This window comes from Papio anubis, chromosome 2 (genome assembly GCF_008728515.1).
Source record: "Papio anubis isolate 15944 chromosome 2, Panubis1.0, whole genome shotgun sequence".
Lineage (NCBI taxonomy): Eukaryota > Metazoa > Chordata > Mammalia > Primates > Cercopithecidae > Papio > Papio anubis.
This window is the reverse complement of record NC_044977.1, coordinates 43780996-43794953: the sequence shown is the minus strand read 5'-3', so window position 1 is coordinate 43794953 and position 13958 is coordinate 43780996. Positions and strand designations below refer to the sequence as shown.

The following is a 13958-nucleotide window of genomic DNA, read 5'->3' as shown; positions in this document are numbered from 1 at the left end:
GAACTAACAGTATTCCAGAAAGTGTCAATGTCAACGGATTTTTCTGAAACCATATACAGATGTCATGGAACCCACTAGAGAAAATCCCCTACATGAGCCTAAGACCTTCTGACAAGGTCTTAAAGATTTTCCTTTCTCGAAGGAAACAGACGAGATTAACAGGCTATGATTACGGTTCTTAATATCAGGTGTGTCAAGGTCGCTGGGTCAGTCCCTACTATTTGTAATAATATCCCCTCTTAAAAGTTGCTTTTGCTCAAAAATCATGTTATGTTATATGCATATATCTCTCTACATCAATTGAGGATAAATTTGTCTATTAGTGTCTAAAGGTAAGAGGAGATTGTGATTGGATGTTACCATGGTCCTTGATTTCTGACTCGAGTGAAACAATAAAAGGGACTTAAACAGATTCTTCCCCCACAGCACTGGGCCGCACCTGCAGAGATGGGCAACAACTAATCCTACCTGCTGTCTGCCTTCCTAGCCAAAGTGGCAGCTCATTTCTTTTTTTTTTTTTTAACTATAAGTTCTAGGGTACATGTGCACAATGTGCACGTTTGTTACATATGTATCCATGTGAGTAGCCCCTCATTTCTATCTGCTCTGGAACCTAAGGCTGTTTGAGAAGGCTGAAGCACTACAGGTGAAACCTTGCACTGTAATTAATCAGGATTCGAGAATGAGTGAAATCCTTTAACCTGCCTCAGATTCTTGGTGTCTCTCAGTTTCTCTTTCACTGTGGCCGAATAACTGAAATATGGTCTTGTCTGCAAATAGAGAATAAAGGGGGACAGAGAGCCCCATTTGAAAGACTTTAAAATAACAAATTAGGTTCATACATGTAACAAAAGCAAGAGTCCTTTGTACATTTGGGAAAGCAGGTTGAAATCAGAAACTTAGTCTTGTTAGCCTTCAACATAATCCCTCAAGAGTGAGGCTAATGAAATTCCAATGATCAAAGAGTCTACTAGACACAGACATGAAGTTATTGGTGCTGTGGCTATCGGTGCTTACTGAGACTAAGCACAATTGGCAATACCATTGTTGCACTGCCAGTTGCTCATCTTTTGAGCCACTACTTGGTGTGTGCCATCTTCCTCCTTTCCTGCCCTGGTTCACTGGGGCAATGCTTGCTCTAAGCTATTGATATTGCTATGCCACAGCTGCTCACTAGGGACACAGTATCTACAGCACATCTGCCAAATCAACCTGCTTCTGCAGTCACCCCAAGGATGGAAAACAGCTTTGTGCTTTACCCTCTACCTGGGCTGTGCTGTATTAACAATATTATAAATACTGTATTAATGATAATAGCCAACATTTATTAAGCACTTACCATATGTAAGCCACTATGTATAGTGCTTTATACATTCTCTAATTTTTCCTTACAATATGATCTTATGAAGTCAGTGTCATTATCTCTAAGAAACAATCTTAGATAAGTTGTTCAATGTCACTGGTGAGAAATAATTTGAATCCAGATCTGTCTGACTCCAAATCTATGATGCCTTGTATATATCCTCAGTGCCTGCGTAGGTATGGGATTCCTCCCACCCCACCTGAAATAATCCCTGAGATAGAGATTTACATGCAAATAGTTTATTTAGGAGGCAATCCCAGGAACAGTGGAACAGGGTTAGGAAGTGTAAGATATCATAGTGATGCGAAGAAAGCTAATAAATGGTGTGTTATCTAGCCAGTTACTTCTATACCCCAATACTGCTGGGGAACTGTGGGAGACAGCATAGAACACATCTCAGAGTTATCCCAATCGAAGGGGGAGGAAGCTCTTCATCCATCACTGGATAATCCTCACCTGTCATTGACTGAGGGCTTCTTCCAGGGGAATTAATGTTCTGCCTTTCCAGCTTGCCTCAGCTTGCTCCTTTTGCTCCAGAAAAAAAAGACTCTCGGCCAGGAAGTCATAGATGTTCACAATAACAAGCCACCCGCATCTGCTACACTGCCTTACAAATATTTTAATAAAACAAAATTTTAACATTTTAATCATTATTAATGTTTCTCTCTTTGGGTCAGGCACAAGTCTTCAGGGTCTGCAGGGCAATAAGTGACTGTCATTGTGCTGTATTAAAGTTCACATCTGACCCACAAACGTGGCACATTTTCCCCAACCATTTCTTCCTTGTGATCAGATCATTCCAAAGGGGGTCCCTTGATTCTTGCTGCCAACAGATCTTTGTCAGACCCATCCTACTGGCTTTCCTATCATAATGAGCAATATCTATAGAGTTCCAGCATGACCCCAGTTAAACTGTCAAATGAAGGCCCTTGTAACATATGGTTTGTATTTCTCCTTTAAAACAAATTTCAGGAAGCAATAAAATCAGGATTTTATAAAGCAAAAACAGTGGGCTCTTTCTTTCCTAAATTAAGCTATTTTGATTAAAGTGAAGACTGCAGATACATAAGCTTCAGCGGGAAATGCAAAGATTATGGCTCAATTCCATTTTCTCTATGCTCCATGCCCTTCCTCTCCTTGATGCTATTCCATCAGGGACCTACCATCCCTAGTTAACCAACCACTTCCAGGATCACCAGGGCCCTGCAACAGAAGGAGCTGGACACCCCAGTGTGGAAGGCTGGTTTTGAATTAGGTTAGAATAGGAATCTTAACCTGAAATCCTTGGAGAGGCTCCTGAATGCCTCTGATAACATTATATATAAAACTATGTTTCCAAAATGTGCTCTTTAGCATTTTTCTGAAGAAAAAATTATAAAGCTTTGAGCAACTTCTCAAATTTGTATAATATCTCAAAAGGCCAAGAACCTTTGGGTTCAAAATAGCCCCAGAGAGCACTAAATGGCTTGAGGAGAGGCAATAACACAGTCTCTCAGATCTTTCCAAGCAAAACTGAGCTCACGCTCCCAACATGAGACTTTTTATCTATAGCCTCTTACTTTTTGAATCTTAGGTCCTGGCCATAAATCTGTGTTTTTAGTTTAGATCTTCATGTACTTTCAACTTTGGTCATTTCCTATAAACTGGAACGTGGTCAAACCTGAACAGAGACTTTCACACTTCAGAGGTGAGCCAATTGGCAAAGTCATTGGTCCAATGTGCTGAATTATGAAAGACTGGATAGACAAGCAGAGCTGTGTGTCCATGATACTAGAGGGACTAAACCTCCAGACCAAGCTCAAAGGGCTAGTCCCGGATAATCCTGAGCCTCAGACATTCAAGTAGCTGTCAGCCCCAATGCACCAAAGCAGTCCAAACAATGGTTGATTCATTGGTTTATTCAACAAATAATTAAGAAATTCCTACAAGTGCAAGGGATTGTGCTAGGCACTGGGGATACTGCTCTGAACAAGGTGAGGTACCTGCTTTCATAGAGATTAAATTCTACTTAGGAAGACAGACATTACATAACTAAACACAAGTTACATTACATAACTAAACACAAGTTTATAATTGTGAGAAATGATGCTACTACATAGTAGCATGGGGCACGGGCACACAGTTAGTTTGCAGGGGCAAGATAGAGAAGCTTTCTTGAGGAATTAATTTCAGAGCAAGTTCGGAAGCCACAGGCAACTCAGAAAGGTGTATTTGCAGCCCACACGTCTTTGCCATGCTCCAGACTCAACTATCTGGTAGCCAACTTGACATCTTTTCTTGGATGATTCCAAAGTACTCCCTAACTTAACATATCCAAAAATGACTTTTCTGGTTTGTATTTTTTTCATAAAAAAATGTTGGAGAGAAATGAGTTCATAAGCTTCCTTCCTAAATGCGGATCTCTCCCACCACCTGCCAAGATACAAAACCCAGAAACCAGGGTCAACAAATACCTCCCCACTGCCTTACTTTCCAACTCTGTCACCAAGTGCTCTCCATTTTGCCTCCTATGCGTCTCTCAAATATGTCCTCTTCACCTTCCCTCACCACCACCTGCCTTAGGTCCCCTCATCTCCTCCCAGCTACCAATATATTTCATCTGGACTTCCTATCAATCTGGTCCTCACAGGAAACAGAAGACAATCTAGAGTTTTGAAGATAATTAAAAGGTTTACAGAACGGACAAGGAAAACAACAAGGGGGTTGAGGCACCCAGGGACTAGCAAACCATTATCACCCCTAAGACTGAAGGGACAAAGGGAAGGACATGTTTTATTAGAGTGTGAGAGGACTGGAGCTGCAGGGATTCCCCTGACGATGCAGAGGGCCAGTGCATCAGCCATATGGTGCTGAGATAGGAGGAATATCCTATTCTCTCCCTCTTCTATTGACTAAACAGAACCTGAAGCTGGAGGGCATGTCTGACTGATGTCAGTCCAAAGAGAGGGCAGAGAATGGATGCAGGAGGAGAGAACTTGTTTACACCCATACTTGCCTTTTCCCCAAGCAGCCTCTATGCTAGTGATTAGCAAACTTCTTCTGTAAAGGCCCAGACAGTAAATATTTTAGATTTGGCAGGCTAGATGGTCTCTATCACAAATACTTAACTTTGGCAGTTGTAGCACAGATAATGTGTAAACACATTAGTGTGACTGTGTTCCAACAAAACTTTATAACACTGAGATGATTTTCAGGTAAGTTTTCACATCACAAAATATCATTCTTTTGACTTAAAAAAAAAAAAACTACTTGGAAATGCAAAAACTGTTCTCAGGCTGTATCCAAGAATGGCAGACTGAATTTAGCCAGGGACTGTAGATTTCGGATTCCTGCTCTACACTACAGCCATGGGTCTTTGTAAAACCCCAGTCAGTTCACTGTGCCCCCTGCCTGAACTTTTACATATTCCTAATGGCCTTAGGATAATAAGCCAAATCATGTAGCCTATGAGGACTGCATAGTCTGGCCCTACATATATTTCCATCCACACTTCAGCAGCAAGAGCCTCCCTGGGTTTCTCTTTCTCAACATCATGCTGTCTCCACATCTTTAGAATCCTCTGCTCTCCACTCTCTATCTAGCTCATTTGCAGATCTCAGTTCACTGCAACATTATTTATAATAGCAAATAACAAAATGAAACAGGGGGTGGGGGCATAACATTCCCAACACTAGGGAAATGAATCATGGAACACCAGGCAGCCATTTTATAACTGTAGATTAATGAGAAACAATATTGATTAGATATTAAGAGAAAACACTCATGTTAAAGTAATACCTATTATTTCATATTGCTGTAATACATTTATACATATATACGTAGGTGGAAAAAATCTTGAAGGGAATGCACCAAGCTGTTCAGAGTGATAACTCATGGGCAATGAGGTTATGGGTTATTTTTCCTTTCTGCTGATCTCTATTTTCTAAAATAAATATGTATCAAGAAAAATCAAGATGAATTTTTAAAAATCAACTTAACTAAAAAAAAATCCTGAATTTCAGGTGAATATGTTAGAAAGTTATGAAGTTATGAGAGGGCTGGGGAAGGAAAGGAGAAGTTTTCACAGTTTGATCTAATTCAAAACTAAATCTGTGAAATACTCGTTTCCTAAAATCACTCAGGATAAGTGTGTGATATATTGGTGGACATATTTTAGTTCCTGGGCTTTGACATTAATGGTAACAGACTTTTAAAGGGTAGCTCTTTTCTCCATTAAAAAGCAATGAGGCTGGGCATGGTGGCTAACCACTGTAATTCCAGCACTTTGGGAGGCCAAGGCAGGCAGATCACCTGAGGTCAAGAGTTCGAGACCAGCCTAGCCAACATGGCAAAACCCTTTCTCTACTAAAAATACAAAAATTAGCCGCGTGTGGTGGCGTGCACCTGTAATACCAGCTACTAGGGACGCTGAGGCAGGAGAATCGCTGGAACCCAGGAGGCAGAGATTGCAGTGAACTGAGATTGCGCCACTGCCCTCCTGTCTGGGTGACAGTTGAAACGGAATAAACTGAGTTATCTCTCTTCAATTTGATTTAAATCATTAACCCCAAACCCAATGCCTTAAAAACCAATGACTAAAATCTTCATTAAACTGAGTGCACATGCCAATATTAAGAATGCTGTGTCATTCTTCATCAAAAGTAATTACCTCAACACAAGAGGAGACAAGTACGCATGGAAGTAAACCCCAAACCCCAACTAACGAACATCTGAGATCAGTGGCCACAGGGAATAATTCTGAAATTGTCATCACACTCAGGCAAAGATAACAACCCGGAGGTCTTATTTTTATAGAATATCAAGAACGAAATCATCCAAAAGGCACACGATGCCAAAATAAAAATAAAGAGCGAAAACCCAAAAAGTCGCGCGCAATTCCTTCTGAAACCTATCCGCCTCCTACCCCTGACCCTTCCTCTGGTGCTGGCGGGTTCTCGTCCCTGTTTCCCCCACCGCAAGCCCTGGAACCGCACCGCTTAACTCTTCTTGGCGGCCCCGCCCCGGCCAGGCCTAGGCCCCGCCCCATTCGCCGTCTATTGGCTTTTCCTACCCTCTGCCGGTGGGTGACGAGCCTGGAAGCCGGCGGGATCTATTGCGCACGCCCAAGGCGCTGGGCCTGGAGCAGGAGAAAGGGAGTGGAGGCGGGTCGCAGACTATGAAGCGCGGCGTTCGGCGGGATCCTTTCCGGAAGCGGAAGCTGGGCGGGCGGGCCAAGAAGGTCCGGGAGCCCACGGCGGTTAATTCTTTTTACCGTGAGGCTTCACTTGTTTCGGTCTGGGCTTCTCTGAGGCTGCGAGAGATGGTCAGGTCCGGATCTCGACCGGGCCAGGTGAGGGCTGAGGACCTGAGGAGTCCACTGTGGGGATGGCTCGAGGGACAGGGGGGTTTTCGGGCCAGGGACTTGTAAAACTATGCTCGAAAAAAGACAAAGACAATGAGGTGACATTAAAGTGCTGGGACAGAGGTGCAAAGAACACCTAATCTTCCCGTCGTAACACAGCCGCTCTCGGTGTGTTTCTGTTTAATTATCGTAGCCCGCCGGCTTTGGGGTAAGACCGGGGTTCGAGTCCCAGCCTTCGCCGCTGGCTCGAGTGACTTAAGCTTTCCTAGCTTCGGCCACCTGCAGTTTGAGAGTCTACTAGTTTTTACTTATCAGAACTTTCTATTCTTTAGCTGCAAATAGGCAGAAATAAGCATAAAATCCTGTCTCAAAGAATTGAGAAGGTTAAATCAGAGAACCCGGTAAAAACATCGATCACACAGTTGGTAGACATACAACAACATTTAGTTCCCTTAAAAACTCGTAGTTTGCCACCATCTTGATAAACAGCAGCTAACATTTAGATAGGACTTATGTGGTAGATACTACTCTAAGTTATGTATTACATAAAATAACTCATTTCATAGTCACAATATCCTTATGAGGTAAGTACTATTATCCCTATTTTATATATGAGGAAATCGAGGGCCGGAGGGTTCAAATAACTTAGCAGTTACACAGCTGTGGAAAGAAGAATCAGACTCACAAAGCTGATGCCAGTCCATTCTTCTTTTAAACATTTTACTTAGTAGATGTATGACTTTGAACAAACTTTTCTGAAGTTTAGGTTCCCACCTCACAGAAATAATGATAACTCACAGGGTATGGATAAAGTGGAAATGAAAGACCTTAGCGCACTCTGAGTCATTCTACAAAGGCAGTTTTATCTTGTACTTGTTGGTAGGAGATATGACTACTAAGAAATGCTTGTATGTTTCTCAAATAGCAAAATTAAAAGTTTAGTGATAATAACCCAGTAGAAGTAAGTGTAAAATAAAGCAAACTGATTCTCCTGTATTGTGATTAGGACACTCCTTTTGGAGAGCAGCTTTGCAGTTTGTATCAAGGGTTATTAAATTACTAATAACCTTTCACCAAATAATTTTCCTTTTAATCCTAAATATGAAACGGCTGTTTTCAATAAATAGGCTTATTCCAGGTTTGTTTTCTTGATTGTGAAAAATAGGAAGCAAACCAAGACCATATTATATTACTTCCACTGAAGGAAATATTATACAACCATTAAAAATTTCTGAATATGAAAAAGATTTAAAAGTAGAAAACACAGGATTTAAAATTGCAAATATCTAGTTATATGACTAAGTAAAAAATGCATATAAAAAAAGATTGGAAGCCCCGGTAGCAAAGAACACGTCTAGTACCTAGATCTTGGTTTCCAAGTACCACTGTCCACTAAGGAGTCCTGGCTTTTTGGAGAAATGACCAACTCCAGGGCTGAGCGGGGGAATTATAAGAAGAACGTGGATACATCAAACTGAAAAGCTTCTGCACAGTACAGGAAATGATTAATGGAGAGAAAAAGCAGTCTACAGAATGGGAGAAAATATTTCCAAGCCATGTGTCTGATAAATAATCCAAAATACATATAAGGAATTTCTATAACTCAAAAGCAGAACAACACATAACCTGGTTAAAAAATGAAAAAAGGATATGAATAGACATTTCTCCAAAGATGTACAGATGGCCAACAGGTATATGAAAAGATGCTCAACATCAGTAATCATCAAGGAAATGCAAATTAAAACCACAATGAGCTATCACCTAACACCTGTTAGGATGACTTATTAAAAAAACAGAAACAAGTATTGGCAAGGATTTGGAAGAATTGGAACCCTTGTACACTGTCAATGGGAATGTAAAATGCTATAGCCGCTTTGGAAAACAATATGGAGAGTCCTCACCAAATTAAAAATAGAACTATATCACCCAGCAATTCTACTTCTGGGAATTTATCCAAAAGAATTGAAATCAGGATATAGAAGAGATATTTGCACTCTCGTGTTCATTGCAGCACTATTCACAATAGCCAAAATGTGGGAACAATCCAAAAATCTATCTACAGATGAATAGATAAAGAAAATATGGTATATACATGCAATGGACTATTATTCAGCCTTTAAAAAGAAGGAACTAACTGTCATATGCACCAACAGAGACGAACCTTGAAGACATTATGCTAAGTGAAATGAGCTAGTCACAGAAGGACAAATATTGCATTATTTTACTTATATAAAGTATCTAAAATAGTTAAAACTCACAGAAACAGAATGTGAGCGTGGATTGGGCATGAACCAGAGGGATTTTTGTTTTTTGTTTTTTGTAAAGAGCAGTATTGGGATAATTGGCAACTTGCGAATAAGGTCTGAACATTAGATCAAAATTCTGTATCCATGTTAATTTCCTGGTTTTGATAATTATACTATGGTTATATTAGAGAATGACCTTGTTTTTAGGAAATATTTAGGAGTAAAGGAGTATTGTATCTGCAACTTAACTCTAATGGTTCAGGCAGAAAGTAATGCTGTATATATATATTGAGAGAGAATATGGAAAACGTCCAGGGTCACAGAATCTGAAGCATATATAGGGCTTCTTTGTACTATTATTTCATAATAGAAACTACAAAAAAAAAATTGAAAGGAATTGTTCCAATATGATAGTTACTGTTTCAAGGTGCTTTTATCATGGGTAATTTTCTGTACTAGATTTTCTATAATATAGCCTTGTGTATATTTTTTGAAGAAACACCATATATAACCTTACAGTTATGCCAGACATGTACCTCAGACAGTGTACTTAAAAAAACATTTTTTTTTGAAAGAATAATTGTGGTAGTTGTTTTTGGACTCGATCCAGGGTACAGTATTACAGTGTCATGGCTTGGATTTGTTATTATGATTCCAGCCAGGACATTGACATAGATATACCAAAGGGAAAGACCCTGAGAGTGTGACACAGAGACCAGTGGAGTGATGTTCTCACTGCTGGCTTCATGACCCTCCATCATATTCCAAGTTATCTCAAGAAGTATAATTCTTACCAACCCAGTTTTTTAAAAATGTATTCTCAGTGACATTCTTAGAAGGATGGAGCGCATCTTCAAGTATATAATAGAATGCCATGTAACTCCAGAAAGTTGGGTAGTTACTGCTCAAAGCTATCTTGAGATGAAATATGTAAATATGTCAAGATAAATTGTAAATGAAGCTGCCAACAGTGACTACATCTGGAGGGTGGAACGAGGAGGGAGTCAGGGACTTTCTTGTGTCTATTTAAAATTATTTTGAATAGAGATTATATTTATCTGATGTAAAGTTATTAAGATATAAAATAGTATACCATGGAAAGTGTCCCTTCTCACTCTGTCCCCCAGATACTCAGTTTCCCTCCCCGGAGGCATCCATGATTAACTGTTTCTGGCATAACTCCCAAGATACTGGATGCATGTAAAAGCAAATGCTTATTTTTTTCCTCTTTTTCTACACAAAATGTTGTCCATTGTGTCACTTTTAAAACAAAAAAATTTAAGAAAACAACAGTGATATATGAATTTAAAAAGTAAGATTAAGACAATGAGATGTAGATAAAGAGAAAGGGCAGAGTTCTTGCTGGTCTAATCAGGCATTCCAAAGAATGTACATAAAAGGAAGCAGAGTTAAAAACTCTGTTCTGTATCTTGAATTAACTTGTATGTTTCAAAGAATTTGGGAATATAGAACATATTTTGGGATTAGTATAGTCTGAACTTAGTGTAGTAGTTAATTCCGGTTTAAAATAATATCTCAATTTCCTTTTTACCTTAAACAGACTTAAGGAACAAATATATGTGTTGTTTGCTTGACATTTTACATAAAAGAAATTTAATATATGAATTAAATTGTAATTGTGGATTTTTAGGATAGATCGCATTAATTAAAACAGTGAATAATATGGTACATACAATGGAATATTATTTGACCTCAAAAAGGAAGAAAAATTTTGACACATGCTACAATATAGATGAAGCTTGAAGACATTATGCTAAGGGAAATAAGCCAGTCACAAAAGGACAAATATTGTATTATTCCGGTTATATGAAGTTTCTAGAGTAGTCAAATTCATAGAAGTTAGGTTGGTAGTTGTTAGGGTCAGGGGGAAGAGGGGATGGCAAGGTATTGTTTGATGGGTACAGAGTTTCAGTTTGAGAAGATGAATAAAAGAAAAAAATGACATTAAATTTTGTCAAGATAGCATATTGAAAATATAACAGAAAAATGTTTATCTGCTATAATATATTATGTCATAGGTGTTATCTTCAGGAAGGCACACTGGACCTGCTAAATTAACAAATGGAAAGAAAGCGTAAGTACTTATGAAGACGTTTACAACTTCAGATTTCAAGATGTTTTTCAGGTCTTTGGGCTGGATGACATGTTGTCTACCCCAGAAAATTAGGTAGGCCTCTACTGTCACAAGCTCTGGGGAACAACTTTTTATATCTACCCATGTTAATCATTTTAGTATTTAACAGTCTTTCTAATCTTCAAAATGTGTTTATAAATTCATCTTGTACATGGTTGGACAAGCTTTCTTGTCTTTGCTGAAAAGAAGATGACTGCTTACTAATGTATTTTGGGGAAAATATTTGTAAAAATATTAATGAGCTTGTTTTCCAGGACCTATTTAAGAAAAATGTCACGTTTTAATGCAGATTCTGGCTATTCCATCCATTCTGATTCAGAAAGTCAGGTAAGATTGAATAGATACAATACACACTATTTTAATTAGTTTTCAGATAGTAGCTAAAAAGTAGGAATAAAATGCAAAGTATTAATTGCTGTAAGGAAGTATGAAGTCTGTTGCTTTAAAGCATCTTTTCTACCAATAATAAATTGTTTGTAAATAAACAAATTTTAAAACTACATAATATATATTTTTTCCTACACTAACAGTTATATACAAATGTATTCTAAATGACTTTATTCCTTACAGGCGGAAACTGTACACGGGCTTGATGGTTGTGCTTCTTTGCTGAGGGACATTTTGAGAAATGAAGATTCAGGTTTATTTTTTTAAATTCTTTGCTGAACACCTTATCTCAATTAAGTCATTATTTTGATGTTAACACATTTTTGTTTTATTAATAGGTTCAGAAACAGCATATTTAGAAAACAGATCTAATTCTAGACCTTTAGAAAACAAAAGATATGGATCAAAAAAGAAAAGACGTGAAAAACATACTATTCCTTTGGTAGTCCAGAAAGAAACATGTAAGCCTTTTTTCTCTTAGTTATTTAAAGATAATCCTTAATTGTGGGTATTTTGATCAATTATCAGGATTATGCAGTTGACTTTCATTTTAATAATCAGTATTGGTTAGGTTTATGTGTGCTTATGCCTTTCTGTATTCAGCTTCTAATCACTGAGTAGTCCACTTTGCTTGCTATCATTTTCTCAAGAAGAAAAGTAGAAAAAGAGACTGAGTTTTGTAGGAGAAAAAGTTCAAACTCAGAATGACATTTGCGAGGTATATAGAGTTATCTTAATTTTCCCTGCCACTCGTTTTCATAGATAATCATAAATTGGTTGTATTTCAGGTATATACTTCTAGTAGTTTCTTTAAGATTATTATATTTATATGTGTGTGTGTGTATATATGTGTGTGTATATATATATATATGTCCTAAGTTAGTCAAGCCGAACTTGTCAAGCTGCACAGTTAGGATACATGGTACATAAGGAGGTAAAATTGGATCAATAAGGAAAGAGAGCCTGCTACTGATTGATGGTGAATATAGCCAAGGGTACTTTACATCCTCACAGCTAACTTTTCCTAGTTTAGAACAAGAAAGTTTTGGTTATGTTGTCCCTTGGAGGCCTAGAGAACAAGATAGCCTTGGAGCTATGTTTTGGTTATGTTGTCCCTTGGAGGTTAAGTTTTGGTTATGTTGGTTAAGTTTTGGTTATGTTGTCCCTTGGAGGCCTAGAGAACAAGATAGGCCTTGGAGGCCTAGAGAACAAGATGAAGATGAAAAAGTCCACAATGGGAATTCAGATGGACGAGAATTAGACTAGCCAGTTCTATAGTTCAGGTGGGCCAGAAATGTCAGCACTGTAGGGCATGCTTAGATTCAGCTTGGCCGAGGAATGAAGTTTAGAAAGTCTTATAAGGCAGTATCCCTATATATTAAGAGATCAGGATTTAGGCAAGGAGGCTGAGAAAGTGTCAGTAGAGCATTCGTGGGACTAGAGGTTGATGTTTCAGATAGTCCCGAGGTAGAGAACTAAGGCAGGGGAAACGTAACTCATCTTGGAAGCCAGTAACAATAGCCTTATATTATCATGGCCTGTACTATTCAAGATGGTAGCCACTGGCCACATGTGGCTATTCAGCACTTGAAATATGACTAGTACGACCAAGGAATTGAATTTTTAATGTTATTTAATTTAAATTAATTTACAATTAAATTTGAAAACTGTAATTGATCCAGTTATTATAAAACTTCTAAGTATGTTTGGAATAACTTGGGCATGTGAACCTACCTTTTCAAGTGTAAATTTTATTAAATCTGAATATAGACCAAGTATTTCTGATGAGAATTGAGCATCTAGATTGTGCTTTATGTAAAATATATGCCAGATTTAGAAGATTTAATACAAAATTTCGGTTATTATACACTGACATGTTAATATTTTGGATATATTGATTTAAATAAATATGAAAACTAATTTTACCTATTATGTAGTTACTGGAAATTTTTTTTTTTTGTATTTTGGTTCTATTCTTTTATTCTATCAATCAATCAATCAATTTATCATCTATTTCTTTTTCTTCTGTAATTTTTTTTATTATTATTATTATACTTTAAGTTCTAGGGTACATGTGCATAACGTGCAGGTTTGTTACATATGTATACTTGTGCCATGTTGGTGTGCTGCACCCATCAACTCGTCATTTACATCAGGTATAACTCCCAATGCAATCCCTCCCCCCTCGCCCCTCCCCATGATAGGCCCCGGTGTGTGATGTTCCCCTTCCCAAGTCCAAATGATCTCATTGTTCAGTTCCCACCTATGAGTGAGAACATGCGGTGTTTGGTTTTCTGTTCTTGCGATAGTTTGCTGAGAATGATGGTTTCCAGCTGCATCCATGTCCCTACAAAGGACACAAACTCGTCCTTTTTTATGGCTGCATAGTATTCCATGGTGTATATGTGCCACATTTTCTTAATCCAGTCTGTCACTGATGGACATTTGGGTTGATTCCAAGTCTTT

General features: G+C 38.3%; 1 protein-coding gene across 1 annotated transcript; it reads left to right on the top strand.

The window, feature by feature from the left end:
• Positions 1 to 6427: 6427 nt before the first annotated feature.
• On the top strand, positions 6428 to 13461 carry LOC116273393 (coiled-coil domain-containing protein 14-like). Its single transcript, XM_031662420.1, has 5 exons — positions 6428 to 6692; positions 10990 to 11045; positions 11360 to 11432; positions 11676 to 11745; positions 11831 to 13461. Exons 1-5 carry the CDS (start codon positions 6519 to 6521, stop codon positions 11971 to 11973), a joined length of 516 nt encoding a protein of 171 aa, XP_031518280.1. The 5' UTR covers positions 6428 to 6518; the 3' UTR covers positions 11974 to 13461.
• The last annotated feature ends 497 nt before the right edge of the window (positions 13462 to 13958 follow it).

Bases quoted from the DNA above. Each gene is read 5' to 3' on its own strand.
- LOC116273393 (XM_031662420.1), top strand. From the start codon at position 6,519: ATGAAGCGCGGCGTTCGGCGGGATCCTTTCCGGAAGCGGAAGCTGGGC. The intron at 6,693-10,989 runs GTGAGGGCTGAG...ATTATGTCATAG, and splicing joins CCGGATCTCGACCGGGCCAG to GTGTTATCTTCAGGAAGGCA. The intron at 11,746-11,830 runs GTTTATTTTTTT...TTTTATTAATAG, and splicing joins TTTGAGAAATGAAGATTCAG to GTTCAGAAACAGCATATTTA.